This window comes from Corvus kubaryi, unplaced genomic scaffold (genome assembly GCF_017639235.1).
Source record: "Corvus kubaryi isolate FWS band 111438036 unplaced genomic scaffold, C.kubaryi_AGA036_p1.0 37209, whole genome shotgun sequence".
Taxonomy (NCBI): Eukaryota; Metazoa; Chordata; class Aves; order Passeriformes; family Corvidae; genus Corvus; species Corvus kubaryi.
Window position 1 is genome coordinate 1,082,073 of NW_024581060.1, and position 26,869 is coordinate 1,108,941.

Consider the following 26,869-nt stretch of genomic DNA (forward strand, 5'->3'; position numbering starts at 1 on the left):
GCAGAGCTGCAGCAAACATCCCAACTTCCCAACCAAACAACCAAGCTGCACCAGTTTAACTATGGCCTTTCCCATCAAAGAAAGTTGCCAGCCAGGTTGTGAATTAAGGCAGCCAGGCTCCGCCAGGAGCACAGCCAGAGAATGAGGACAGTTAATGTCCCCTCTGCATCAGGCTGGTGACACTGCACTTGAACAGCTTGGGCAGCTTAAAAGGGATGTGGAGAACTGGAAAGGCAGAGAGCTGGCACCACAGTCTGAGCTTGGGGCACAGGCTGGAACAGCCCTGAGGTAGAGGGACCATCTGATCACTGCCTGCAGCTCCTGGAAGTGAAGTTGCAGAGGACAGGCATGAACTCTTCTCAGTAGTGACAAACAGTGTGACAATGGGCAAAAGCCACAAACCGAGATGCAAGACAGTCAGGATGCATGTCCATGAAGTATTTTCAGTACAAGGAGTGTTCATCCCTGGGAGAGAAACACAGGGAGGCCAGGGATCTCATCCTTATGCTTGCCCAGATAAAGCCCCAGCTAATCTCACCTATCATTAGTGACAGCCCCACCTCAAACACAAGGTCAAATTAAAGACCTACAGAGGTCTTTCCCCAAAACGCTCCAGTTCTGTGATTTGAACTGCAACAATCACGCTGGCACGTGTGTGTTGTTTTCCTTTACAGGTGCCCACCCTGTAATCAAAACACACTCCTGCAACTCCATTCCACCCTGAAAAACTGTTATAAGAGTGCCCACAGACTTTATCCCAGATCATCCCAGAAAGGGAATGTGAATGCAGTAGGCAGCCAGGGAAGGCCAGGAATGCCTCCCAGAGCCCATTTAATGGCTCTGAATGGGCTGCAGCAGAGCTCTGCTACAAAGACCTAATTGCCCCAAGATATGTATCTGTAAGTTCAAAGCCCTCCAGCTGGTGTGAAAGGGAGACTTCCTCACAGGAAGGCTGCTGAGCCTCAACAGTGAAGCAGGCAGCTCAACTACATCCCAGATAAAAGTGCACATGGTGGTCATTGCAGCGCTGAGATCCAAGAGGGATCCCAGCCTAGCAGAGCAGCAGCCTCAAAACATCTTCCCCTTCTTTGCACAACACGAAACCAGGGCTGTGACAGTTGCACCTGCCAAGAAGCACAAGGAGGTAACCCAGATGGGAAGGCAGGGGAGCCTCATCAGCAGATGTACTGCCAGGAGTTCTGAAAAATAAACCTGGCGAGGTTTCCAACCCAGCCAGCACAGCCCTACACAGGGCCAGGCCAAGCATGCTGTGCTGGGGCACAACACAGGGGACAATGCCCCTTTTCTGCTGGTGAGTTGTAGAATCTTAGAATATCCTGAGTTGGAAGGGACCCACAAGGATCATTGAGTCCAACTCCAGGCCCTGCCCAGGACACTCTAGCAATCCCACCCTGTCCCTGAGAGCATTGTCCAAATGCTCCTGGAGCTCTGGCAGCCTTGGAGCTGTAACCCCTTCCCTGGGGAGCCTGTTCAGTGCCTGACACCCTCTGGGGCAAGAACCTTCTCCTGATATCCAACTTAAACCCACCCCAATGTAACTTCATGCCTTCCCTCAGGTTGAGGGAATCCTAGAAATGTAGAACTCAGCTACCAGAGCAGGGGAGGTCTGGCTCACACTGCAGTTTGCAAGAGGAAAAGGAAGACAAGACACCCGATCTCTGTAGCTAACACACGGCTATCACCCAGTTGTTTCTCAGGGAAACCTCCTACATTAAGGCCAACCTCTCACAGTTTCTCTCCAGTTTCAGTTGTTTAAGACAAAGACTAGCAAAAGAAACTCATCTGAAAGGTGAGGAAAGCACAAACCATTGATCTCTCCCACCTGCATCCCTTCACCCAGCACATCACTGGCTTCAGCTAATCCCGAGAACTAGTTACACCCTGAAATACAAATGGCATACAGTGAAAGAGCTGTTCCTGTCCAGGGAGAAGGAGTTGATGGTGAATTCAGAGCACATCACTGTGTTTGCCAAACTAAGATAAATGTTAAGTAGCACACTGATTTATGTCTTATCAAGAATAGATTTTATCTCTGGCAGATCCCACAGGTGATAACTCAGTCTAGGCTTTACTGAATAGCTGTGCTACCAGGTGAAATCTAGATCTCAGCTTGTCTACACACTCAGAGGATCCTCCATTCTCATTCCTAAACTGCACAGTAGCACCAGACAGGAAAGTTCTGCCCCATTCCCTTTATCTATACATGAGCAGTTGACCTTTTCTATTCTCAGACACAAGAAACCAAGTACCTTGTAAAGGTCCTTCCCCATCTCACAAGTGCTGAACAGCAGATACACCCTTGCCGAGTATGTAGGGAGGGGAAGGCAAGCTCCCTGCCTCAGACTGGAACAAGGAGCTTCAGATGTGGCCTCTGGATGCCCAGAAAACAAAGCCAAACTTTAGCTGACTTCCCCAGACATTCTGTGGGAACTGGACACAGAGAAGTTATTTCCACAGGAAACCAAAGCCAAGACCCTACTAAAAGGCACTGCTGCAAGTCCCTGGTACTACTTCTCCTGAAAGGAAACAAAATTACTCCTCATTCCCAGCAATGCATTTTCTTGTCCTGTACATCAAGGACGAATAGTTGAGTTTACTGACCCCAAAAGAGCTCCAGTAAGGTGCCTAGAGATCCCTCTCTCTACGCATCTCTACCTCTTGAAATTAAACAACATTCCATTCAATCCGCCCTACTACCGTGACATGTGTGGCAGGGGCCAGGCAATGGCCCAGCCCGCATCCACATTGTGCACTCACTTACTTCCACCGAGGCAATTCAAACCAGTTTGCTTCTACATAGGATACAAAGATCAGAATTAACCTCCCATGTTCCTTCCAGTGGAGCAGAGAAATACCCAGGAAAGCCTCAGGTTCTTCAGTACTGCCCAAGCCCCCCTGGCAGATGGGAAGCTTCTCAGGACTTGGCTGGGTAGATAAGAAAGGAAAAACTGCATATTCAGACACAGAAGCATATCATAGGTAGGGCAGGAAGCCAAGGGAAAAGAAATAGCTAAACTGAGCATGAAACAGCATTGTTGCAAGCTGCACATTTCACTGTCCCAACCCAGTCAGATCCAGTTGAAAACAGTGACTCACAGCAGAAGTGCATGGACCTGGGCCCATGGCTCCAGCTGTACCCCTCAAGAGCCAGTGGTGAGCCACTGCCCTAGGCACGTTCTTGTCAACATACACACAGCTCTGAGCAGCAGAATCAGAGCATAACTGGGTCCTACAAATTTTTCAAGTTCTCACAGGACCCATCCTGAGCTACCTGAAAAAAATGCAAAGAAAACACCTTAAAGAGCATTAAAGACATTACACCATTGGCAAGGAAATACTGCTAGAGACCAGGGTTTCAGTATCAAAGGGAAGGACCCTGGGACAAGAGTGATGGGGACAGATCTCGTAAGCTAGAAATACTTTCACAGGTGAAGAAGAGGCAGGCAGGTTGGAGGGGCAGCATGTCCTCTGGGCACTGAGAAACTGCAGTTGGAAACACTGATGATGTGAGCTGCTACCCAGAGCTGCTTGAGTCTTCCAGCCAGGGAGAGAGACAACAGCATAAGTCAGCTGACATTTCTCCCAGAACAAATGCAGCCAATCGCTGCCTTGACAAGGAAGTTATGTCCTACCAACACATTCCCAGTTACTGGAATAATAGGTTCTGCCCATAAAAAGTAATTTCAGTGCCTGAACAGTTCAGTGGCTCCCAGACCTGTCAGCCCATCTTACTCTGCTGCTAGCTAATGTTTGGCTCATGTTCCACCCAGACATCACCGACATGTTACTTTATAAGCAGTGCCTTGCCCCTCCAGGTTCATCTCAAGTGATCTATTTAGCACATTACACCTCACAGGGCAAATAAGAAACTACATTCCCGTGTTTACGCAGAAAATAGGAACTCGGGTTCTGCTGTGTTAGGAGTTATTTAATGTATAAAGCACCAAAATACCTTCATTTTATAAGGGAAGGACATTTCATTTTACATCTGGCCATACAGACCAGTGCATGAGAGGAAAAGAAAAGAAGGTGAGTGGAGAGCACCAGGCTCCCTTCAGCAGGTTCAGCTAAGTCCCAGTCCCATAAGGAAGCACTACCTTCCCTGGGAGCTGCTCTTCCTGCAGACACATTTGGGTAACACAGCTCAGTCATGTTGCTCCTCCCCAGTAAGCAGGAATAGGAGGCAGTTCATTAAAACTGGAAGAGCTGGGACACAAGTAGCTGGAGGCACCTTTCCCGGAGCAGCAGAACCAACCTTCCCAGAGTGAGCCGTCGCCAACGCCCAAGACACAAGGAGCAGCACGAAGGATCATGCTCACTTGAAGAGGGCATGTACGAATGCAACATATGAGTGCAAACTCAAGTGAAAGGACCTGGCTAACGGCCATGAGGAGGAAGGAAAGCATCAGCTTCATGGAAGCAGCTCTCCACAGGACCCAGGTATGGGGATGGCTATGAGAAGAGCTTGCAGAAAGGTCCCCAGAGAAACCTGCCTGGCACACAGGAGTCTGTCGCACATTCCATTTTCAACACCTTTAAACAGCTAAGAATGTCTTTAAAAACTTACAACACACAGAAAGCAGGAATTTAAAAATCCAAAAGTCATGAGTTTGAGCTCACCTCACAGCTCTGAGGAGTCACGCTCCTCACAGATGCCCAAGTCCTCCCAACGCATCCACCCTCCTCCAAGGCCCAGTCACAAGCTCAGTTCTCAGCACAGATCCTGGCACACCTGCCTCTACCCAGGCAACATCCCAGGAAAAGCCATCTTCTCCCAGCCTCTTGGGTGCCACTCTGAGGATTGTCACTTCCAAACACAAACCAGAGCAGTCTTTGGGATGGCAGCAGACCCTTACTAGGGAAAACATTCATGCTGAAGAGCAGCAGCATCTCAGTGACAGCACTCCATTCACACTCTTGCTATTGCATGTTTTAATAATTCCAAGAAAAAAAAACAGTAATTTGGGTAAAAATTTATTTTACATACAGACCATTGCAGCTTAACTATTAATCAAGAGAAGTTATTTTCCTTTACAGGAAGTGACCAGCTGGTCTGAGATTAACAGAAGTCTAAGCCTGAGAGCTGGGATTTTAGTTTGGAAATCAGATCTTGGGGGCAGGTTCCTTCCAAGCACCACTCAATACAGTGAGGAGCTACAGGATTTAACTGCAGGTCAGCTGCACTGCACAGTGCTGGAAGCATATTCCCAGAGTCAGTCCAGATCTTTCCCAAGCTGAACTTGCTGAGAAAGATGGTGCCTGGTAGAGTTTGGATGCATTTCCAATATTTTGTTCAGCTCTCAAACTAGAAACAGAAGTGGTGAAACAGCACAGTCTCTGTGAAGTACAAAACACCAAGTTACAGGGCAGCAGACACACGGGACAGCAGGAATGGCGGGGACTCTCCTAAGCCAAGTGTTCTACGTGTAGCGGGGGCCCTGGCTGGGGTCATTCTCTGGCCCTATTTCAAACAGAGTACAAAAAAATACTTCGACTGGTAATTAATTGTACTGGAAACAAGCAGTCTACTGAAAAGCAAATCTTACTCTAGGTGCCAATGAGTCCTTAAAAGCAGAGAAGGGACTGAGGAGCTGCACTTGGGCAGTGCTTCCAGGATCATTCACGCTGCTCCATTTTTACTTTGGGAGGTCTCAGGAAGGTCCTGTTTTTCTTTTCTTTCTTCCCCTTTGTATTTGCCTGAAAATTTCTCCAGCTGTCTACACGACCATCCCGACTTTCCTGGGAACAACAGGGAAGAATTGGAGAGTTAAAATGCAAGAGCCAGAGCACAGGTAGTACATACCAGTTTCAGATCAGTAGCAATTTCCTCTTATCCAGCACGCAGCCCCTGACAGCCAGGACACAAAGACACTGGGAAGAGCCAGAGCAACACAGTGCATTAGAACTATAAGTAAGCTTACACGCACCAGTTTAAGCACTCTGCTGGATTCTTGTTACAGAAACCAGCAGACTGGGTTGGACAGTCCTTACGCTGTACTGAAGCCTCAAAGGAAACAAGAAACCTCTCAAATGGCTGTTCCTAATCTGTCAGCCCAGAATGTGCCATCTCCTTTCTCTGTCTCACCTCCTCACTCTCCTGGTGCTGCAGCTTGGAAGCAGGGAGAACAGAGAAGGGAAATGTACTGCTGCCTTCTCTCATGCTTCTTGCTCAAAGTCTCATCACATTGACAAAATGAGAAAAAAGGCCACTGGTGCACTTCTCTCCTCTCCCTGTCCTACCTGCTGAGCAGCAGAAGCTTTTCCTGAGGAGAACAAAAAACCAAAACAGAAACCAAACTAAACCAAACAAACAAAACCCACAAAAAACCCCCCTAAATCTCCCCACAAAGCCAACCTATGATCTCCATAGGCTGAACGTTTCACAGCAGGACAAAGTCCAGGGATGGTCCATTTCACAGCATGGGATCCATCCACTCCAGGCCCATCTCAGCAATACCGGTGCTGCAGATGGGCTCTGGCTGCAGCAGCTGTCTGCTTCCCTTCCCCCTTTCCCATGGCAGGATGGGAGAGGGCCCAGCACTAGCAGGGATCTGGATGCTGGGGCACAGTGCAACCCCAACACCTACACCGGTCTTCTCCAGCTTTGCTGGTGACCATTTCATCTATGTGAAAAGATGGTGTCAAAACAAAATGAATCCTTGGCATGCACAAGATTGAGAGGATTATTTCTGCTATGCAGAGATTCAGCTGTCTAGCAGTGGCTGAGGACACGCAGAGCTACAGTATCAATAGTTCTGCAGCTCCTGTTTGCTCAATCCATATTCGGTTGTGTCACTTGCTCCCATGTCCCCAACTGCTGTGCTGTACTGCACCCCTACAGCAGTGACACCCACCTTCTGTGGCCATCCTGGTGTGAGAACACAGAACCTCTGTCAGCAACAAGGCCAGTGACACACTCAACTTACTTCTCTGGCATTAAATAACAAAACCCATAGCACACTCAATACAGCAACATTAAACAAGTTTTCTAGAATACCCAGCTCTTCTATACTTGTTATATGGCACACAACCACAAACTCTTCCAAGCTGAGTCTCCAGACACATCCTAGTTGTCCGCTTTCCACAGGATGCCAGTCCAGCTCATACACTTCTCTCCCAGATATCCCTTTTTTAATGCTCTCTTGAGCATAGACTGGGCTCTGACTTTGGATTAAATGAACACACTAATTCATCCTTTCATGACATCCTGCACATCTTTACCGACATCTTTCCTGCCCACCACTCCCTGCATGCCTCAAGTCTTCAATTCTGGTGTGTAATGAGGGAAGAGTTATAGGCTAGATCGAGTATTTTGGTGGGCTGTAGGCTGGATCCCTAAAATAGCAGCACGACCACCACGAACTACTTCAGATATGCCTAAACCCTGGCTGCAGGGTGGCAGGGTCACTGAGAAGTGACTGTCCATCATGTCTTTGATATTCAGAGGAGACACAGATCCCATAAGTGTTAGGAAGCAGACTGGAAAATACCACCAACAGTCGACACAAACACTTTCCAGATTAAGGTTTAGTGGTCACCAGTGACCTGGGCTAAGCAGCAATTCAATTTTACAACTAAAGACAAGAATGAACTGCTGACAGAGATGAAAAATAGCATACCTCAATTTACCAGACCTGTTTCTGCACAGGTGATACCAAAGCCATATTGATGGGCTCTTCTCCACCCACATGAACAAAAGCCAGGCTGGTGCAGATCTATTAAATTGTCTTACAGACTTGCATACAAAAGGTCTCTCATCTCTCTAGGGGCATTCCCTGCAACATGGACAAGAACTGCTGAGGCCCATTCTGTAAGTTAAACTGCTGAATACCTCAAAGTTCTTCTGCCATTCTCGTTCTCGTTTGGCTTTCTCTTGTGCTTCAATTTCCTCTTCCCTCTGCCGCTTCCTGGAAGAGAAGCCACAAAGAAGTTATGAACCCACACGCATCTATTTTAAAAAGCAAGGCAATACTTTCAAAACATCTTGGAAAGCTCTTCTAATTTTTTGGCAGATTACAGAATAAGTAAATACACACACCTAAGATAGCACAGCAAACAGAATTTTGTTTCAAATTTGGAAGAGCAGCAAGCAGAGAAGATGGTTTGGCCCCACTGACAGCAAGCACATAATTAGTGAGTTGGCTTCTCTTGCTCAGCAAAACAAGCTGGACTTCTTCATCCAAGAAGCTGGATATCACTCTAGTAGTAAGTCTCTAAAACTCTTGAGGATACACATTCTGAGAAGTTAATAACCCCTTCAGCACGCAAAGCAAAAATGAAATTTTTAACCTCCTACTTTTCACCTGTAATCAAAAGCAATGTCCTACAGCCACTTCCCACCTCACTGACCACTGCAGAACCCTCCGGCAGGAAGTGTATCTGCAGTGAGCACTCAAGCAGCATGTGATCAAAACACCTAAAATAGTTCAGGATCACACATGCCACAGGGTATTTCTGTCACTTAAATAAAATTAAAAATCAATCCTTTGCACACTAATAGCATGCAGAATTGTGTCACCATTTCTCTGCTGTGGCTGGCCTCCGTGTGTACACATAAGAGAATACAAGCGTATCAAATATACTGATGTCTTCAACAGAGGAGCACAAATCTCCTGTGTGCTTTTCTCAAGCATAGGGCTCTACAGCACATGGGCTACTCAGAGAAGTAGCAGAATCCACATTATTGGAAATCAGCATGACAAGACCCTTGTTAATCTAATCCAAGGCTCTGCTTTCAGCAGAAGGTCAGACCAGATGATCTCCAAAGGTTCATTCCAATTTAGACTGTTCTAAGACTCTCTGATCCTTTATCTTCTCTGAGGAAGCATGAGGGGGAAGAAGAGCCTGAACTGCACAAGAAGAACATCACTTATACCTTTCATGCATTTCTTTTGCTTCTCTTTCTTTCCTCTTAATTTCCAGTTCAGCAAAGAGCTTCATTGTCTGTTTGTATACAGCTTGTTTGAACTGTAAAACACAAATCCAGTCTTAAAATAATGCATATCAACACAGTTAAAGTCTGTTTTACAGACGAATGTAAGAAGCAAAGAAAGCAAACCATAGGTGCGCCCACATAACCTATATCTTGACCTGACAACAGCAGCAGCACACAGGAAGGTATAAACCACTGCTGATTAAATTCTGGCCCTGGCACCAGGAAACAACTACATATTAATCTCACATTAGTCTCGTTTTAATTTGTATTCATGAAGCTGTGCCTAAAGAGAACTGTTCACTTCAAACCCTCTTGGGTTAAGTCTTGCATTGTTACATGTGACAAAAAAATGGTCACTGTTTTAGAGAGTAACTTTACAGCAGATCATCTTGATGTGTTGTAAAAACCTACCATTGGCTTCCCAGTAGGAAATCAATATGCTTAAACCAATCTTCATTACTAAAGAACAACAAGAATAGGATGGTTATGGGGTTACTGTGGTGATATTGACAGATAAAAATCACTTTCCATGAAAAAAAAGGGTGATGAGACTAATGGAGTCAATGTTTAGCAATCACCTATCATTGTTACAGCCTCTCATATCGCTGGACTTCTCCAGACTAGAACCCAGGTAAGAAGAACTGAGTTATGCCATGCCCTTTCTAATACAAGTGGTTTGTTGCAGAACAGCACATCTGTCCTTCAGTGCTATATGAAAGAAACAGACAAAACAGCTCTCAATAAAAAACATCACAAGCTCATTTTAGCCATGCTGCAGTGAGTGCTTGCTACACGTGCCTCCGCCGGTAGCAGGAATGCCACAGTTCCAGCAGTCAGAAGACAACAAGAAATTAAATTCAAAAAAGAGTGCATGATGCACAAGCAATGAAGACTTGCTTTGAGAAAAGAACAGGGTATTTTGATCTATATAATCTCACAATATATTTACTCTTTACACTACGGTGAAACTATTTTCCAAAGTACACAGGTATCACCTGACACATGATACTCTACAGTGGCTAAGCAGAATTTGTTCTTCTGTAAATATAAGGGTTTACAACATTAACAAGTCTAATAAATACTTCTGCATTGGTTTTGAATCTTAATTCCTCAAAACACATTTTGTACTCCCCAGTTTCTCTGAATATAGTATGACTTACAACTTCAGGATCATCCTCCTCTACAGTGGGAGGTTTTCCATCCTTCTTCAGCTGCTTCTTTTTTTCTTTCACCTAAAGATTAAGAACAAAAATAAGAGCCTTAAAAATTTTATAGGGCTTACATAATTGTATCCAAGTAGTTCTGCATTCCTATTCTAATGTGTAGAAAGAACTCTGCTCTTGACTGGATCGATGTTTTATTTTACACCAAACCCTCCTAGGCCCAGATAAATACATACAAGATTACTATCACGTGAACTATAATAATTAAAAATACTGTGATGGATTCTATTCCTTCAACATAATCCCTTTTGGTTTTTTGAAGGATATATTCTTATTCAATATACACCATCCAAACCAGCAGGAAGTTTACTTTGCTTCTTGATATTCAAGTGACTAACAACAAACAGAACATCAAGCGTTCCTTGTGTTAAGAGTATCTGAGTTCCCCTGTATCATCTGCTTCCTCAAGCTTTCTGTGTTTTAGTCCACCCACATTACTATAACTTCTTGGCCAATGCAATCCAAGGTCCTTTTCTTATCTTACAGGTCAATATCCCCCAAACTTCCCAGTCTCCTGCTGTCACCACCTATTCTCTTCCACCTACACATATCTGAACTGCATCATTCATTCACAGACTTGGAAAAAAATATTTAGGTCAGATCATGTAGTCTGACCTGATTATTTCAAGTACTGAATTTCACTGAATTATCTTGCACTGAGCTCAACAGCAGTCCTGGACACACCAGGCTTGTTTCTGCTGTGAAGAGCTTGGTGCCCACCTGCACAGTACCATTATGGGGTTTGCTCAGTTTAGTGACAAACATGAGGCAAGCGTACCAAAAAGCAAAATATGAATGATTACCACTCACCCCCAACTCTGGACGTTCCCATAGAATACTTACAGTGTGTTCCACATATTCTTTTCCTGCCTGTATCACATCCAAGGCTCTCTTCTTTTGCTCCTGATCTAGCAGCAGCTTGTAAGCTTTATCTACAGCTAACAAAAAGCATCAATATTAATAGCACCAGTAGTCATGTTCACAAGGCATCACAAGACTGCTACTTGTCAGCATTACTAATTTGTCTTCTAGAATTTGTAGAGGTCATTTGTTCAGCAGTGGGTTTTGTTTGGGTTTTTTTTATTAAATACTTCTAGGAAAGTGGTAACATGCATAGTTAAATGAGTTTCGGGGTACAGTAATGGCAGGAACTGTATGATACCTTCTGGAGGGAGCAGGTGAAAGCATCAGTCCTACTGGGCATGAGATGAGTTTAAGGTGCAGAACACCTTACTGTGATGCAAAACACACACCTAAAACCATCACTCTACTTCTGTCCTATAGTCTTTGACTAAAATCTAATGCGCAGATTAAACAGTTTTTGTTGAACAATCCCAAAACCCCATGAAGATGTCTGTCCCTGTTGTGACATGATAATGCCATTGTTGCCACCTAGTGCCACCTGCTGAAATGCCACTGTCTCACACAGCTGCTGCTACCACAGCTGCTTCTGCCACAGCTAAAGCACCTCTGCAGCAACCCTTCTGTCCCCTCCACCCTAATGAACATTTAAACCAGCACCAGAAAAGCCGCAACTACTAACCCAAAGCAGTCCAGAGAAAGAGCATTACCTTCAAACGCTTTCTGGGCTCTATCTGCATCATCTTGGTTTTTGTCTGGGTGCACCAATATTGACAGCTGCAAGAGAAAGGATCTTGCTATCAAGATCATGGTGAAAGATGAAGAGTATTTTGGAGATTTTTGAGAGAAGGGAAATAGCATCAGACAGAAAGAATCCAAAGAGATCACATACGTGGAAAAACCAGCTGACAACATGCAGAAGTATGTGCCAGTACAAGTCGATAGAACAAACAATCCCTGTAACAAACAGGCTGTCCAAGAAAAGCTGCAGCTTGTGATGTGTGGAACAATTTAAACACCCCTCAACTACAGTGCCTGGGCTGATATGAACACCTTGGTCATTGAAGATTTGTATCCTTGGTCTTGACAAGAAACAGACATAAAAAAATCATCCTCAACCAAAGTCTCTCAAGAAGTTCTCCAGCATCCCCAAGGCTGTCCAAATACCAAACTATTTAAGAGTGGTCATTTTTCCTCAGGCTACTTTACTGAAAGTTAAGAAAACTCCTACCTGTACTCTACCTGGCAGAGACAGGACACGGATCACTACCATCCTGAGGGGAACTTTAACTGGGCTGGAAACCACATGTCCCCACATTCCTCTTTCAGAACGTTATTTCAAACTTTCCCCATACGGCTTCTTTTTTTATTTTTTTTCCAGACCTTTTATTTTTGCCATTGCCATTGCCATTGCCATTACGGAGCAGCAACTGAAACCACACAGTGCTGAAGTCTACAAAATAACTACTTTTGGAACTCTACAGGTGCCGGTTTGTAGCTCCCAAGAAAAGGTTTGCCTTCAGTCCTGAACAGATTTACTTCAGCCAGTGTCTTTTTTTCCCTTTGTTGGCTATTCCACATTCTGAACTTAAGTGTTTGATTTCTTCAATGCGAAATTCCATGCACATTTTTCATTTCATTACCTTGAATTCAAATCATCTCCCCATAGCATTTTACCAGCCCAAAGCAGAGAACATCCCACTTTACTGTCTTGCAGAACTGAGAAGTCAGCAATAGACCAAGAAGTTATCCTCCCACTTCCCACATACAGGAGTAGCCCATATCCTGCTCCTCTGCCACCCAGCATCTTCCGGTCTAAAGGCACCCAATGCTATTAATTCAGATGGAGGCTGCAGCCTCCCAAATACTGTTTCTTTGCTGTGCACTGATTAAACTCAAAATTTTTCCTGCAAGTCTGTCAGCAGAGGGAGGCTGGGGTAATGCTTCCTGTGTTGCAGACCGGCCAGTAAGCAGGGCTGCTACTTTTCCAGGTAACCAAGCCACTAAAAGTGACCACAGAAATTCTTAAAGAAACCTCAGAGAAAATATACTTTTGGATCCAAGTCCATATATTTGATAAAAACAGTTTTTGATCTTCTTTTTGAACTCAAGCTCAAGAGGCTGATTATACATGGCTCTATCAGTTTGCAATAGCCCCATCACACATGGCACAGGCAAAGCAGCCTATCATGCATGGACTGGGGACACTGCTGCAGCTCTCCTCTTGTTGATACAAGCACCGTTCTATGAATTTCTGCCAAAAATAGACACCCCTCTACCCAGATACAGCTTTACTACCATTTTTCTTGTGCCCACACCCAGCGCACAATCTCTACAGCACTTGTAGTTCCCTTCCATGGACTTTGAGTGCAAAAGCTGAATACCTGTCGGAATCTTTTCTTTATCTCTTCATCTGTGGCTTCGGGATCCATTTGCAGCACCTAAAGGAGACCATGAAAGCACAGCACATTTGATGCTATTCTCCACGTTTCAGGTTCCTGTCAGCAAGCTCTAACACTCTCATGAGGAGTGGCTGAAGTTACTGGGTTTGTTCAGCCTGAACAAGAGGAGGCTGAGCAGAGAAGTCATTACACTCTTACACATCCTTCCAAGGGGCAGCTCAAGGGCAGGTCACAGTCTCTTCACTCTCATGACATGAGAAAACTGCATGAAACTGAGTCAGGGGAGGTTTAGGTTGGGTATCAGGAAAAGGTTCTTCCCCAAGAGCATGTTGTGGCACTGACCAGGCTCTCCAGGGAATGGTCACAGCCCCAATGCTGCCAGAACTCCAGGAGCATTTGGACAACGCTCCCAGGGATGCGCAGGGTGGGACTGTTGGGTGTTTGTGCAGGGCCAGGATTTGGACTGGATGATCCTGATGGGTGCCTTTCAATTCAGCATATTCTACAATTCTGTAACACCGGCACACACCAGAAAGCTTGCCCCACAATGACATGAATTTTCACCCAGTAAAACAGAAACATTTCACACGTTTGTGACACTACTTTTAGCAATGCTAGATTCCTCTGGCTATGCCAGTGTCCTTTCTACGTTCAAGTCTTGTGTAAACAGCTACAATCCATAAACTGGTCTGAACTTTTGACCCATCCCGTAGCAATGCTCAGTCTGACAGAAACAAAAGCATATGGTGGTTTGGGGACAATGTCAGATCATTCATAACTTAGAACTTTGGGCAGGAAACATACTACTTTATATGAATTTATTCATTTTATCATTTTGAAAGAAGACAGTAGAGTTTTACTGTTTGGTTTCCATGAGTGACATCACTTGTTTACTGATCTTTACAGATGCGGCAAAGTTTAGGAACTCTTTCATGAATTAATTTACTGAACAGAAGATTTAAGCAACAAGTGAGCAGATGCATGCAGTCTGACTCTAAGAATCTGTAAATAAAAAACACTCTCCCACAGAAAAGCTACAGTCTACTCTGAAATGGCTTTCTTAATTTACACTTCAAGTCAAGTACTAAGACCTATACAAAACTGAATGCTGTCAAAGTGAATCTGCTGACTCATCTGGCTGACCAGCCCTGAATTGGGACTACAAAAAGCACCTAGGCTTGAAAAAGGCAGAGAAGATGACATCAGGAAGGAATACGCTCAGGGAAAGCCAACTCCAGATGAACACCAGATTGCTTATTTACTGTCTTCCTCAGGCTTTCCTACCCATTAAGACTTTATAACTGACTGCAACTTGCAGTCACTTATAACCAGAATCAAACACTGTAAAGTGCAAGGGGATTATCCATTACCCAATGGCTCCTCAGAGACTACTCACTGGTGTGACCACTGAGAGACTGTTTCTTACTCTATGCAGTATACAAGTTCAGTGGGATGAACACCCAAAATAAAACACAGAACTAGAAATGCTGAATTAAGAGAGCTATGACCAGAACCTGCCAAGCTGCCACCTCCAGCTACTACCTTCCCATTCAGAAAGTACTCAGCCAAATCTTCCAGTGCTGTTGTATGAGGGAAATGTGACAATATATAGTTTGTGCTGCCATCAAACAGTGAGAAAGATAGTGAACACATATACACCATCCTGCTATCTTCTGCAAACCTTCTGCACAGTAATCTGTACATGAAGAATTCCTTTCTTTCCTTGTCTTGTCTTTTACTGGAATAAATACTCAGGAAATCAGGAAGTTCATACACCAATTTAGAAAGGAGGATAGAATGTTCAAACAAACCTCAAAAGGGTTCAAGTTGAAATACGAAGATCCAGGTCGGGTCAGCCGGTCAATTTGGTTTTTTGATGTTAAAACAGAGTCTCGTTTTTCAATTTGCTTTACCTGAAGAACAAGAGAGACCTGTATTAACTGACCATCACAACACTCTTACCTGTTTTATCCATGTTGTCAGTATACCAGTCATCCTTGTCCTGGACTACAATCATAATACCTCTTGCTTACCCCAAGCCTGTAGTTACTTTACTCAGGCACTAGAAGGCCATATTTTTTAGCCTTTCCTACAGCACAACAGTATTTTTAACATCATGTTTTAACTATAAAAAACACTGTAGAGCAGTTCTGCCTGTTTCTTCTAAGGCTTGCTTTACAGTTTTGTGCCTTCCCCATTCCCCATGCACCTCCAGCAGTACTGTCACTGGGATTCCTTGGAAACCACGGCGTTATTACTTTTAACCCATTGTTGGCAGTGCAGCCCTTTAAACACTTTAAGTGATACTGATGCAAATATACGAGTCCACTTTACTCTAACCACAGGTTATTTAGTTCCGTTCACAGTACTATACCGAACCAAACCACGTATTTCTATTTAATGTTCATCTTTATTTAAAGAAACATACATCCACCAAACTGGCACGGCGCCTGTGCGGGCAGGTCAGGAAACACGTTCAGACTGTGCCCAAAATAACGGAACCCGGCATACAGAAAGGGGCCCACGCACCCTCCCAAGTGACAGTTTGCCCACACCAAGGCCGAGCAAGAGCACGGCGGGGGCACGCGCTCAGGGCCCGCGAGCGCACACCTCCCACGTTTAGCTGAACGGAACATGGGCCGAACGCAGGGTCCCGTCCCCAGCCACCACCAGGGCTGTCGGAGGGCAGGACCGAGCACGAACTCACCGGCACCCGTCGCTCGCCCACCCCCTGCCCAGCGCCGACAGAGGCTCCGCCCGTCCCGCCCACCGGCGGCCCCCGACCCTGCCACAGCCCGGCTCCGCGCGGCCCGCAGGTCTCGGGGCCGCGGGCGGGCGGGGCCTAGGGGGCGCGGGCGGTACCTCGTTGTAGAAGGTCAAGAACGCGTCCTCGGCCGCGCCCGCGCCGGGCCCCGCCGCCGCCGCCGCCGCCGCCATCGCCACCGACACGTGACCGCGCCGTCACGGCACGTGACCGTGGCGCGCGCCGCAGCAACAAGCCCCGCCCCCTGGCGCGCGGCATGATTAAGACCGCGTGAGGGACCGGGGCCCCGCCTTGTGACGCCATAGATCCCGCCCCGCCCCCGGCGCCGCTGGGCCCCGGCGGCGGGAGGTAGGCGGGGGGCGCGGCTGCGCAGGCGCGGCTGGGCGGGCCCGCCCGGCGGCGGCTTGTCCGGCAGTCCAAGGGCAGGCGGCTATGGCGGCCGTGGTAGCGGTGGCGGCGCGGGGCGGCCTGCGTGGGGCTCTGCTGGCGCAGCAGCAGCGCTGGAGCTCGGGATCGGGCGCTGACCAGGTGGGCGCAAGGGCTGGGGGTGTTCCGAGAGTGTTCCTTCTCCCCTCCGTCTGTCCGTCCCTTTTTCCCTCCTCTCCTTTGCCCGTCCGTCCGTCCGTCAGTCTGTCTCTCTCTTTGTACCTCCGTCCCTCTGCCTGTCCATTTGTCCTTCCGCGCTTACCGCCGTCTCTCCCGCAGCTGGGCGAGCTGGGTAAAGGCGCCGGGAAGGGCGGCGGCGGCGGCGGTTCCATCCGTGAGGCCGGCGGCGCCTTCGGGAAGAAGCAGGCGGCCGAGGAGGAACGGTACTTCAGGTGAGCGGGGCCCGAGGCCTGTAGAGCCACTCCCCACGAGCCCGGGGCAGGGCCCGATCGGTCTCTCCCGTGCCGCTGCCTCCGCTCGGCTGCGGGGCTACACTTCCTGCCGTCCTCTCTTGCAGGGAAAAGGAGCGGGAGCAGCTCTCTGCCTTACGGAAACACCACGAGGAGGAGATCCACCACCACCAGAAAGAGATTGAGCGTCTGCAGAAAGAAATCGAGCGCCATAAGCATAAGATCAAGCAGCTTAAAGACTAAGCTGGTGCTGTTGTTGAATGTGCATGGCCAATCTGATTATGGTGTAAAACAGCGTGAAGACTGTATCTTTTGGTCAACATAATCCAAATCCATCCAATTATACTGTGGTCTGCAACAACATCAAATAAACTACTCAGTCTCACTTTCTTGCTCAGTAACTGTTCAATGAAAACAAAACCAACCAACTTCACTATCTGGTTTTAAACTTAATTTTCTTCCAAAGTAAAGATGCACTCTTGAGTAGGCAAGCCTGTCTAGAACTGAGCTATTTTCTTTAGATTTATGTGAAAGAAATGACCATTTGTGCCTAGTGGGATAACTTTAAAGTTAAAGCTGCGAGAAGAGTTGGGTGACAGTGGTACCTGTGTAGCAAGCCATTCACAGAGAAGTAACTTTGTTTCAAGTAAAATGTCTTTGTGGTCTAGTGGGGTGTTATCTCCACTGAACTAGCAAACGACAAAAAAAGTAAGGTTCACTTACTGCAGTTAGTGTTTAGTGCCATAAACAGAGAGAAAAGTAGTATTCTAAGTTGTGCAGGTGTCACTTATGGTGGTCCTAGGTCCTGGAGCAAGACAACTGAGATCCTGACTTTCATGTGAATGTTCTTTTCCACAATGCCTTTAAATGCCCAGTAGATTGGGGTTTGTTTTATTGTCTCAACTTCTCTCTTCCTTAGCTAAGCCCCTTTCCAAAAATGGATGGATTAAGATTAATTTTATGCCGTTTCAATCACTTTTGACATTTTAATGTAGGAAATTCATCATAGAATACACAGTAAGTGACCTGAAACAATGTGACCTTACTGCAGTAAGCACTGACAAGAAGGTGACTTTATGTAACAACAGGAAGGTAAAGAAAACAGCCTTTCCTTCTATACCCACACTGTCATGTCTGTAAATCTGCCCAAACAGGGTCACTTTGCAGCACTGGTGAAACCCTGCCTGCATTACAGTCATTGAAGGGTGGCAATGACATTGAACTGGCTGTGAATGTGCCTGGAACTGCCCTGTCTGAAATTGCAGGAAGCGAATGATGCCTTCAATGTTTAAAGTGGTTTGACTAGCTAGCTGAAGGTGTCCCAGTTTCTCCTGTGTTCCCTGATACATCCCCAGCCAGCTGCTCCCTTTGGGCTGCCCTCACTTGATGAATATTGCAGGTAGTGGTACATCTTGTCTGCAGAGTAAATGACACCACTGTCACTCTGATGCCCTTAAAAACTGTTCTTCAGTGAAGATGTCACCCATGTGGTCAGCCCTGGAAGAGAAGGTATGGAGTGTCCTTGCCTGATCATGCTCAGTCTGTGAGAAACGGTGGTGAGGTGAGCTCTGCCAAGGCTGTGTACAGAGCTTCGCTGTGGGCTTTGTTCCTTTTAGTCACGGCTAATTAATGAAATACTAGTACCTTCCCCTCCCCACCTCTCTGAACCTGGTGAGACGAACTGCATCATGAAAAGCAATATACTATTGACCTGTTTGGGTTATACCTATTTAAAAATCCATTTTTTTACCTTTTTCAGAATGTTTTTCCTATTGTATCTGTCAGCTGGGGTTGGCTTCCCCAAAAGCTGCAGAGTCGCTAGTGAGAAGTTTGGCATAACAGCTTCAGTGGACTATGGAGAGCTGACATAAATATTAGGACAACTCTGTATTCTGAAGGGAACAGATGAGGGTTTAAATTCATGTCTCTTGAGTTTTATTCTGCATTTTGGTGCACTAACTATGCCATGTAATCTCAGCCACAGAGCCTCTGCCCAAGCACCTGTAAGGGAGGGGATTTGTTGTGAGACTGCGAATGCAGTGATTTGGACCTCTGTGATCTACCACGCCACAGAGAGAGGAGTTACAAACTCTCTGGAGTCCCTCAGGGCTGCGGTGTGCAAGTAGGTACCTTGTTACATCACGCAGCTTTCTTGCCCATCAGCACTCTCTGAAACACGTCTCTCTTTCCTCACCTTTCAACTTTGCATCAGTTTCAAGGGGGATCCTACAATGGTAGATGTGTTAGGCCTTACCCCCCAGTTCATCAGCCCATGCCGTTTTCTGGAGAGGAACATCTGGTGAAGTAACTCCTCTGCAGTGACCCTGAACTCCTGTTAGGTTATGGCAGTGAAAGTACACGTGAGGACAGGCACCTCTAGATCTGATGGAGCAAGAAAGCTGGGAGAGAAACCCCTTTTAGCAGTGGTCTGACTGGCACTTAGTGATTACAAAGCCATGCCCACAGACTGGCTGCTGGAGAGGCTGAATGGATTTAACAGTGCTGTGGCATAAAGCAGTTTCCCTCCTGCTTCCTCCTCTTTTCTCTTTCATTGTCTCAGGCATGTTGGGGAGTCATTCAGCTTGTTACCTCATCAGCCTGTGTTTTTGTTCTGAGCCCCTCTGAGTCTACCTTACCGAGGTGAATGGCTTCTGAGTGAAAAAATGCCCAAATCACCACCAAGCAAATGGAAGAAGTACTGAGAAGGGAGGGAGGTAGGTATGGTGTCTTCTCCCATCACTTGATGGGCCCTTTGATAAATTAGAAAAGTCTCTATCTTTATTCAGCTGGCATCATAATTGACTTTGCAGTCATCTTCCCCACTAGGAATCCCACTTTGCTGTGAACCTTAGTATGTCTGTTCTATTAGAGTGTCTGTTCAATTCCTCCTCAGGATGAGGTTTCTTTACTGTGATCCACCCACTGACCTCCTCTTCCAGGTAGTCCCAAATCTCCCTGAAACAAGTTTGCTTTAGTTTAATGTCAGTGACACTGGCCATTCCTAGTTAGCAGGCACTGCTTTATTTCCTTGGTGGTGCAAATACCTCTGCCTAGCAAAAGACCCTTCTCCTGAACTTCTTTCTAGAAATCACAAGCACCTCACCCTCCCCTCTTGTGCTGACCAGATGCAATTCTGTGAGCAACTGAGCTCCTACAAGAGCTCCCAGCACCTGTGGTCACAGCACCCTGATTCTTTTCTTGTGCTGGTTCTGGTGTTCTTTAAAACCTTTTATGCACAGACTCCATTTCAGAAATGTCTTTTCCTATTCCCTGAGGTTGGTAAGAAGCATGAGTTTGTGCCTGACCACTAAAAGATGGCTCAAGGTAAATGCTTGAGGGGGACCTCTGCCTTTTGGCAAAGGAGATGTTAAATCATCTTCTTTTGTGTAGTTTCATTATCAGTGCATCTCTTCAGAAGTATTTTTTTTCTTCTATTGAACTTTGAACTGTTTCGGCAATTACCAAATGACATAGATGTTGCTTGTTCCTGATTCCTGTAACACAGCAGTTACCCAGCACAGGTGAGTGTACTGGGTCTGCTGTGCATGGCTAAAGGTTTTCTCTAAGTGGAATCAATACCACCAGCTTGCACGCTTGTAACGTGTTCATTTCTGCAGCTCCTTTGACAGTGCTTATGATTAAAACATGAGATGAAATATGTCCAATTTACAGACAGACCTCTTACTAGAAGTGTTTTAACTACAAGACAGAAAAAAAAGATTTAATATTATTTAAGATGCATTTGGTCTGATGGACATTTCACCAGCAGGATTTGGTGTTCTGGAGATCACTGCAATAGCGTAGGGCTCCTGACAAATGACATAAGCACTTGCATGACTTCAGCAAGCAGTTTGGGTTCAGTCACCACTTCCAGGGCCAGTGCATGGAGACCATGCCAGCTACAGACTGTTTGCTGCAGGATTCCAGAGCACGAATGCTGGGGATGTTGGGGTTTTAGGAGTTCTTCTGTTTTCTTTTTCTCTTAAAGAATTTTCCCCATACATGTTCCCCATACAGGGGGACAAATTACTGGGTGCTTAAGGAAAACAAAAGACCTGGCCATAGGTGGAGGGGTCCAACTATACTACTCTCTTTCACCTGGGCTTGTGGGCAGTTAGTTCCCGGCGTTTGGACAGAGAGAGAGGCTGTAAGGAATTCGTCAGCACTGGAGACTTCTGCTTTTTTGTCTGTCTTCCTTCTACCGGAGAAACCCCGGGATTCCCAAGTCCGCCTTTCCCTGCCCCGCTGGGAGCCGGGCTGTGGCCACCCTGCCCCCGCCGTTGCTTCGAGCTTTCGCTGCTCTGTAGCCCTGCACGCCCTGCCTGCCCAGACCTCTGGGGGGTTCCCACCGCAGCTCCGGAGTTCGATACATCTCGTCTGCCACCCGGGATTTGTGCTCGTCCCTGCCGCTCCAGCCTGCCGCTCCAGCCTGCCGTTCCAGCCTGCTGTTCCCGAGGATCCAGCCGGACACCAGGATCGGCTGCCCAGCGGTTTGTGAAGCCTTTGTTCCATCCTTCCCGGGATCCCAGGGCACCGGTGCCGCGTGCTCCCCGAGCTCGCTCTGGAGCGCCCCCTGCAGCCGCAGGGGAACCATCGCACCTGCCCTGCTCACCGGGAGCCGCCAGCGCCCCTGCCGGCTGCGAGCAGAACTGCACCCGAGGGGAAAGGGCCTGACAGCTGAGAAGGCTGGGACTGGGTTTGTGATTGTTTGCTGTTACTACCATAGTTATTGTTGTTTGTTCGCCCTGTTATACACACATATATATAAAATAGTAAACCACTGTTATTCCTATTCCTCATATCTTTGCCTAAAAGCCCCTTAATTTCAAAATCATCATAATTCAGAGGGAAGGGGGTTGCAATTTTATTTTTCTTCCATTTCAAGGGAGACTCCTGCCTTCCTTGGCAGACACCTGTCTTTCAAACCAAGACAGGGGAGTAAAACAAGATTATACCTTGGACCTTGGTGATTGCTGGGGAGTTAAAAAGGCACAATTAGTCTAGAGACCTTTCCAGGACTCCCCCTCAGTCCATGTGACCTGGAAGGCAGGGCTTAGTTGTCCTTTGGAAAGCTACAAACTGCCATCTGCTTCCAGGCAGTTCTGGTTCAGAGCAACCAAAACCCAAGGTTGATGTTTGAAACTGGTAAGGCTGCAAGGACAGTGATGAACTCCGATAACAGGCCATAGAGGGGCTAATTGTTCTGGGTTTCCTCAATCGCTCTGGAATGGTTGATGGCATGACTAGTCCCCTGCCTTGTCCCACAGGCACAGGGGTGTTGCAGTGGGGATCCTGCAACACGCATATATCAAACCAGGAGTCCCGTGGAAAGGAAATATATATGGACAGACAGATTCTTGATAGCTGTTTCAGAGAGATGTTTATTTCTCCAGCCGCATGGCCGGAGCTCTGCCGAGGAACTGTCCCAGTCACGGGACCAAGGGTCCTTCTGCCCGCGCAGGGAACACAAACCAACCAATGGGAATGAGGCTGAGCAGGGGCAGGGAAACCCCGTGTCTGTGCCCTCAGGGCCCCTCTGCCAGGGCTCCATGGCAGGGGAGGGACCCCAACACCTCACCCGTTTTATTTTAATAAAAGGAGAATGAAAACAACTGGATAAACATAACAAGAACAGTTTCAAGACAAAACAAGCCACCCTCCTGAGTCTTTAAATGTCCAAACAGATTCTGTGGAACATCTTAGGGTTGACAGAAGGGAGACAGAACTCTGAGCATGCTTTGTGGGGAAACTGAGGCAGGAGAGGGTTTAACTTCTTCCCTCCCCCTTTTCATCCCCCACTCGGCATTGGAAAGGGATTTTTGGGGAAACAATTGGCAAAAGCATGGTTTTGTGAGGGAAACCATGGATGAAAAAACAGATTGGGAATACACTGGGGGTAATAGGACATAGGGTAAAAGGGAAAGGTGGGATTAGGAAAGGGAGACTGTAGGGGGGGTTTACAAGGGAGATATTGTCTAACATGACTACAATTTTTAGCATATATACTGCCTTTCACAGAAACACCATCAGGCCCAGTGACCTGCGATGCTTGTAATCCTTTTCTACCTCGTATAATTTTGAATTCCACTACCTCTCCATCTCCCAAGCTTGGGATGCATTTTTCAGGGTTATTCTTTTTAATAGCAGTTCTATGCACGAATATGTCTTGCTGGTTGTCACACCTTGTTATAAAACCATAATTTTGCTTAACATTATACCATTTTACTATCCCTAAGGTCTTAGTTACTATGATCTTTTCCTTTTTCCGAGTGGCTGCTGTTTTCTGTCTCGCTGCGTCTTTGCTCTCTCCTTCGGTCGCTCCCGTGTTGGAATTGTCGGGGCTGCTGGTGCCTGCACGCTCTTCCCGGGGTCGCGTTCGGGGCTGCGCGGGCCGGGCCGGGCCGGGCCGGGCCGCGCCGCTCAGTTCTCCGTGCGTCGCCTCCTCTGGTCGCAGCTTCGCTGCCGATGCCGGGCGCTGTACCCACGTCTCGGCCGGGCCCCCGAGCGACGACTCCCCCGCGCCCTGCTCCAGCGCGCCTTTCGGCTGGGCACGGCTCCGTTCCACCGCCATCACCGCCCGCCGCCGCCCGCGTGCCGCCCCTCTCGGTCGGGCGTTCACGGGGCTCGCTCCACCACGCGCTGCACGGGGCCATTCGGGCACCGCCGGGTCCCGCCGCTCCCGCTGCGCCTCGCTCCGCCACCGACACTGCGGCTCGCGTGGCTCCGCCCGCACGCGGGAACTGCCTCGCTGCTGCTCGGAGAGCGCTCGGTGCACGTGGCCTGGGCCGCACGGTCCCTGCGCCAGGCTTCCCTTCGCCAGGACACAGCTGACATTGCTCAACAGTCTCGGTAACTAAATAATATTCACGAAAATATTCTTCCATCGGCATATATTTTGACTCCAATATTAACTGTGTCCAAACGGTTTTCCAAAAGCCCTTGGTAAGAATTAAATCCCAAGAAACATAGAAAAAGTTCTTAAACAACCATGCCAGGAAGTGTTTCAGTTCTTTTTGAGCTTGAATCAAGCTAAAATTTACAAATCGTTGTTCAAGAATCATTTTAAGTTTAAGATAAATGTCCATATGCGGCTCTGAGAGCCAAGAGTCTTCCCACCGTTCCTCCATAGTTTAGATACGGAATAGCAAAGCAAAACCAAGAAGAGGAATCCAAAGTTTCCAGGGTTTACTCACACAAATCAGTCGCTTAGGGATCGGGGATCGTTCTGCCCGCATTCTCCACCATTTGTTGCAGTGGGGATCCTGCAACACGCATATATCAAACCAGGAGTCCCGTGGAAAGGAAATATATATGGACAGACAGATTCTTGATAGCTGTTTCAGAGAGATGTTTATTTCTCCAGCTGCATGGCCGGGGCTCTGCCGAGGAACTGTTCCAGTCACGGGACCAAGGGTCCTTCTGCCCGCGCAGGGAACACAAACCAACCAATGGGAACGAGGCTGAGCAGGGGCAGGGAAACCCCGTGTCTGTGCCCTCAGGGCCCCTCTCCCAGGGCTACACGGCGGGGGAGGGACCCCAACACAGGGGTACATAAAGGAAGGGATTCTTCTCTCTTCTCTGCCAGGACTGGTGCATCTTGGTTATTTACTAGTTCTCCAGGGTTGAACTGACCCTGTTCACAACACCCTGACTTCCCATAGCCTCCTACAACGCAGCTCCATTAAGAGTTTTACTTCTTGGAGCAGTCTTCCAGTCTTTATGTCTTCATTGAGATGCTTATCCTTCCTTAACACCAGATCCTCTGTCTGTACTGTGCTTCTAAAGATCCTTGCCCAACACTGCTTGGCCACTGCAGGAGCAAGTGCACTTTGTTTTCTGCTAAAACTGAGCTGGTGATTTTTGCTGCAGCAAACAGAAGCTATTTCCCAAGTTGCTCGCTTTGTGCTGCATCCTACACAAATGTGATGGAAATTGCCAAGAATCCTTGGCTCAGGGATGGGGAAAAAAAGGAAAAGAAAGCAGAGTGAGATCCAAGATCTTTAGCAAGCTGGTTTTAGTGCAAGGCAGTCTAGTCTCTTTGGGCCTTTTTGCCACACTCAGCCTCCCCACTCTGGAGCAGATAAAGGGAACGAGGCAAGACAAAGACAAAGCATATGTGTGTGTTTTCCTAAAAATCAAATACACTGGCTATGTACAAGGCAAAATAAACATATGAGCACAGGATAGTAACAGTAGCATGGCCTCTGCAGGCAGAAATTTTCCTGAGCATTTCCCTGCTGTAGAGGTGGTGGAACACACTGGGGGTGCTCAGAAAGTTCCTTACTGATAAATAATGCTTGAAGATTTTTTAAGATAGACCTCTCCCTGGAAGCCTGTGATTCAGCAAACAAGTAAGCTGCATGCAGAGCACCAGAGAACAAGATATTTGCTGGAGGTAAGCACATCTGTGACATACTATCCATAATATGCTGCACTGATGATTGGTCTCGATAAGAAGTCTAGAGCATCAGGAAATGTCATATTCCATATATAAGTTAACGGCTCACATGCAAATTACAGCAGATTCAACTCTGTCATCTTGCCACCGACGTGGAACACACAGGAGTTTCAGTCCAAGTGTGGAAGAGAAGTGACAGACTGATGGGAACATGCTGAGCCTCAGCAAAACTCAACCTCTGGCCCCTGAACGTAGGAAAATGTCATCAGGTTGCAGAGCAAATATATAGAGCTACGGAAAAGCTGGATCCCTTCACTTTTTTGCTCTGTCCCCTCACGGGTTTGCTCACCGTTTCCCCCTGCAGGACTCGCATGTGCTGAGGGAGCAGAGCAGGGCAGCCTCCTTGCCAGAGCCAGGCTCTCCCTCTGCATGGTCAGGGGCAGCGGGACTGTCCTGCCCTCCCAGCTCTCAGCAGCTGAGATTAACCCTTTCCTCGGTTCCAAGATGATTTTTGTTCTGCCTTGGCCCAGGACTAAATCAGGTCTTGTGTGTACCTGTTTAGTTCCAATCAAAGAGAGCTGTCAAGTAGTCTCATTCTGGGATTCTCTATCAAAAATTAAAATTGAGAAATCTAGCAAAAAATTAATTTTCCTCTCATCTCAGAGCATCTAGGGCCTCCTCTCAGGCACAGCTTGCTGTCTGGCATTATCCCCAACTACCTGAAGGCTATAGCTTCTTCCTGACTAGAGGTGTCCAAAGTTCAGATCATTTTGGGCTGAGGCTGTAGTGTGGAACATGAGACCAAAGAACAGAGCACTGCAAAGCACACAGAACCCAGGGTGGTAGTTGTTGGAGATATTCTGGAAATTATTCTCAATTTATTACTGCAGAAACATACATACCTCAATATATATTTTGCTCATTAGCCTCATCATGTTCAGTTGCTAGCTGACAGGACATATGTCATTATACTCCATAATTCACTCCTGGAATCTGTATTATAAAAAATGTAAGAGCCTTGTGGGACATTTATTAAGCACCACTAAAGATGCTCAGCTCCCTCGATTCCTCTCAATATTTGTGTTGCGAGAACTCCTTTAACCCATCATTCTTAACTCCCAGAAAAAACGCTGCAGTGATCTGGGATGGACACGGCAATGAATGATAACCCCTTCTTCCACCTCTACACCACAGTAGACCCTACGTCCACCACTGAAGAGCTGGCTCTACTGCCAAATCTCAAGAGGGAAGTCACTGAGGCAGTACCAATTCTACAAGAGAAGGAGCATGTCTACCACCAGACAGGTTCAGCAAGACAGACTGAACACCTCCAGAATCTGCACAAGCTTGCCTCCAGCTTCTGGTTTGGAAACGCTGGACATCGCACACCATTTTTTCCCATGCCCCACATTACCAGTGGTGGGATATC

The 26,869-nt window shown here is 47.1% G+C and overlaps 2 protein-coding genes across 2 annotated transcripts; one reads left to right on the forward strand and one right to left on the reverse strand.

The window, feature by feature from the left end:
• Positions 1 to 4,979: 4,979 nt before the first annotated feature.
• Positions 4,980 to 16,412, reverse strand: DNAJC8 (DnaJ heat shock protein family (Hsp40) member C8). The gene is made up of 9 exons (XM_042022515.1): positions 16,305 to 16,412; positions 15,254 to 15,355; positions 13,425 to 13,481; positions 11,751 to 11,817; positions 11,023 to 11,117; positions 10,117 to 10,188; positions 8,897 to 8,988; positions 7,853 to 7,928; positions 4,980 to 5,760 (listed from the first exon to the last, which is right to left on the reverse strand). Exons 1-9 carry the CDS (start codon positions 16,377 to 16,379, stop codon positions 5,638 to 5,640), a joined length of 759 nt encoding a protein of 252 aa, XP_041878449.1. The 5' UTR covers positions 16,380 to 16,412; the 3' UTR covers positions 4,980 to 5,637.
• Positions 16,413 to 16,462: 50 nt separating this feature from the next.
• On the forward strand, positions 16,463 to 17,427 carry ATP5IF1 (ATP synthase inhibitory factor subunit 1). The gene is made up of 4 exons (XM_042022545.1): positions 16,463 to 16,476; positions 16,512 to 16,734; positions 16,912 to 17,024; positions 17,150 to 17,427. Exons 1-4 carry the CDS (start codon positions 16,463 to 16,465, stop codon positions 17,283 to 17,285), a joined length of 486 nt encoding a protein of 161 aa, XP_041878479.1. The 3' UTR covers positions 17,286 to 17,427.
• Positions 17,428 to 26,869: the final 9,442 nt, after the last annotated feature.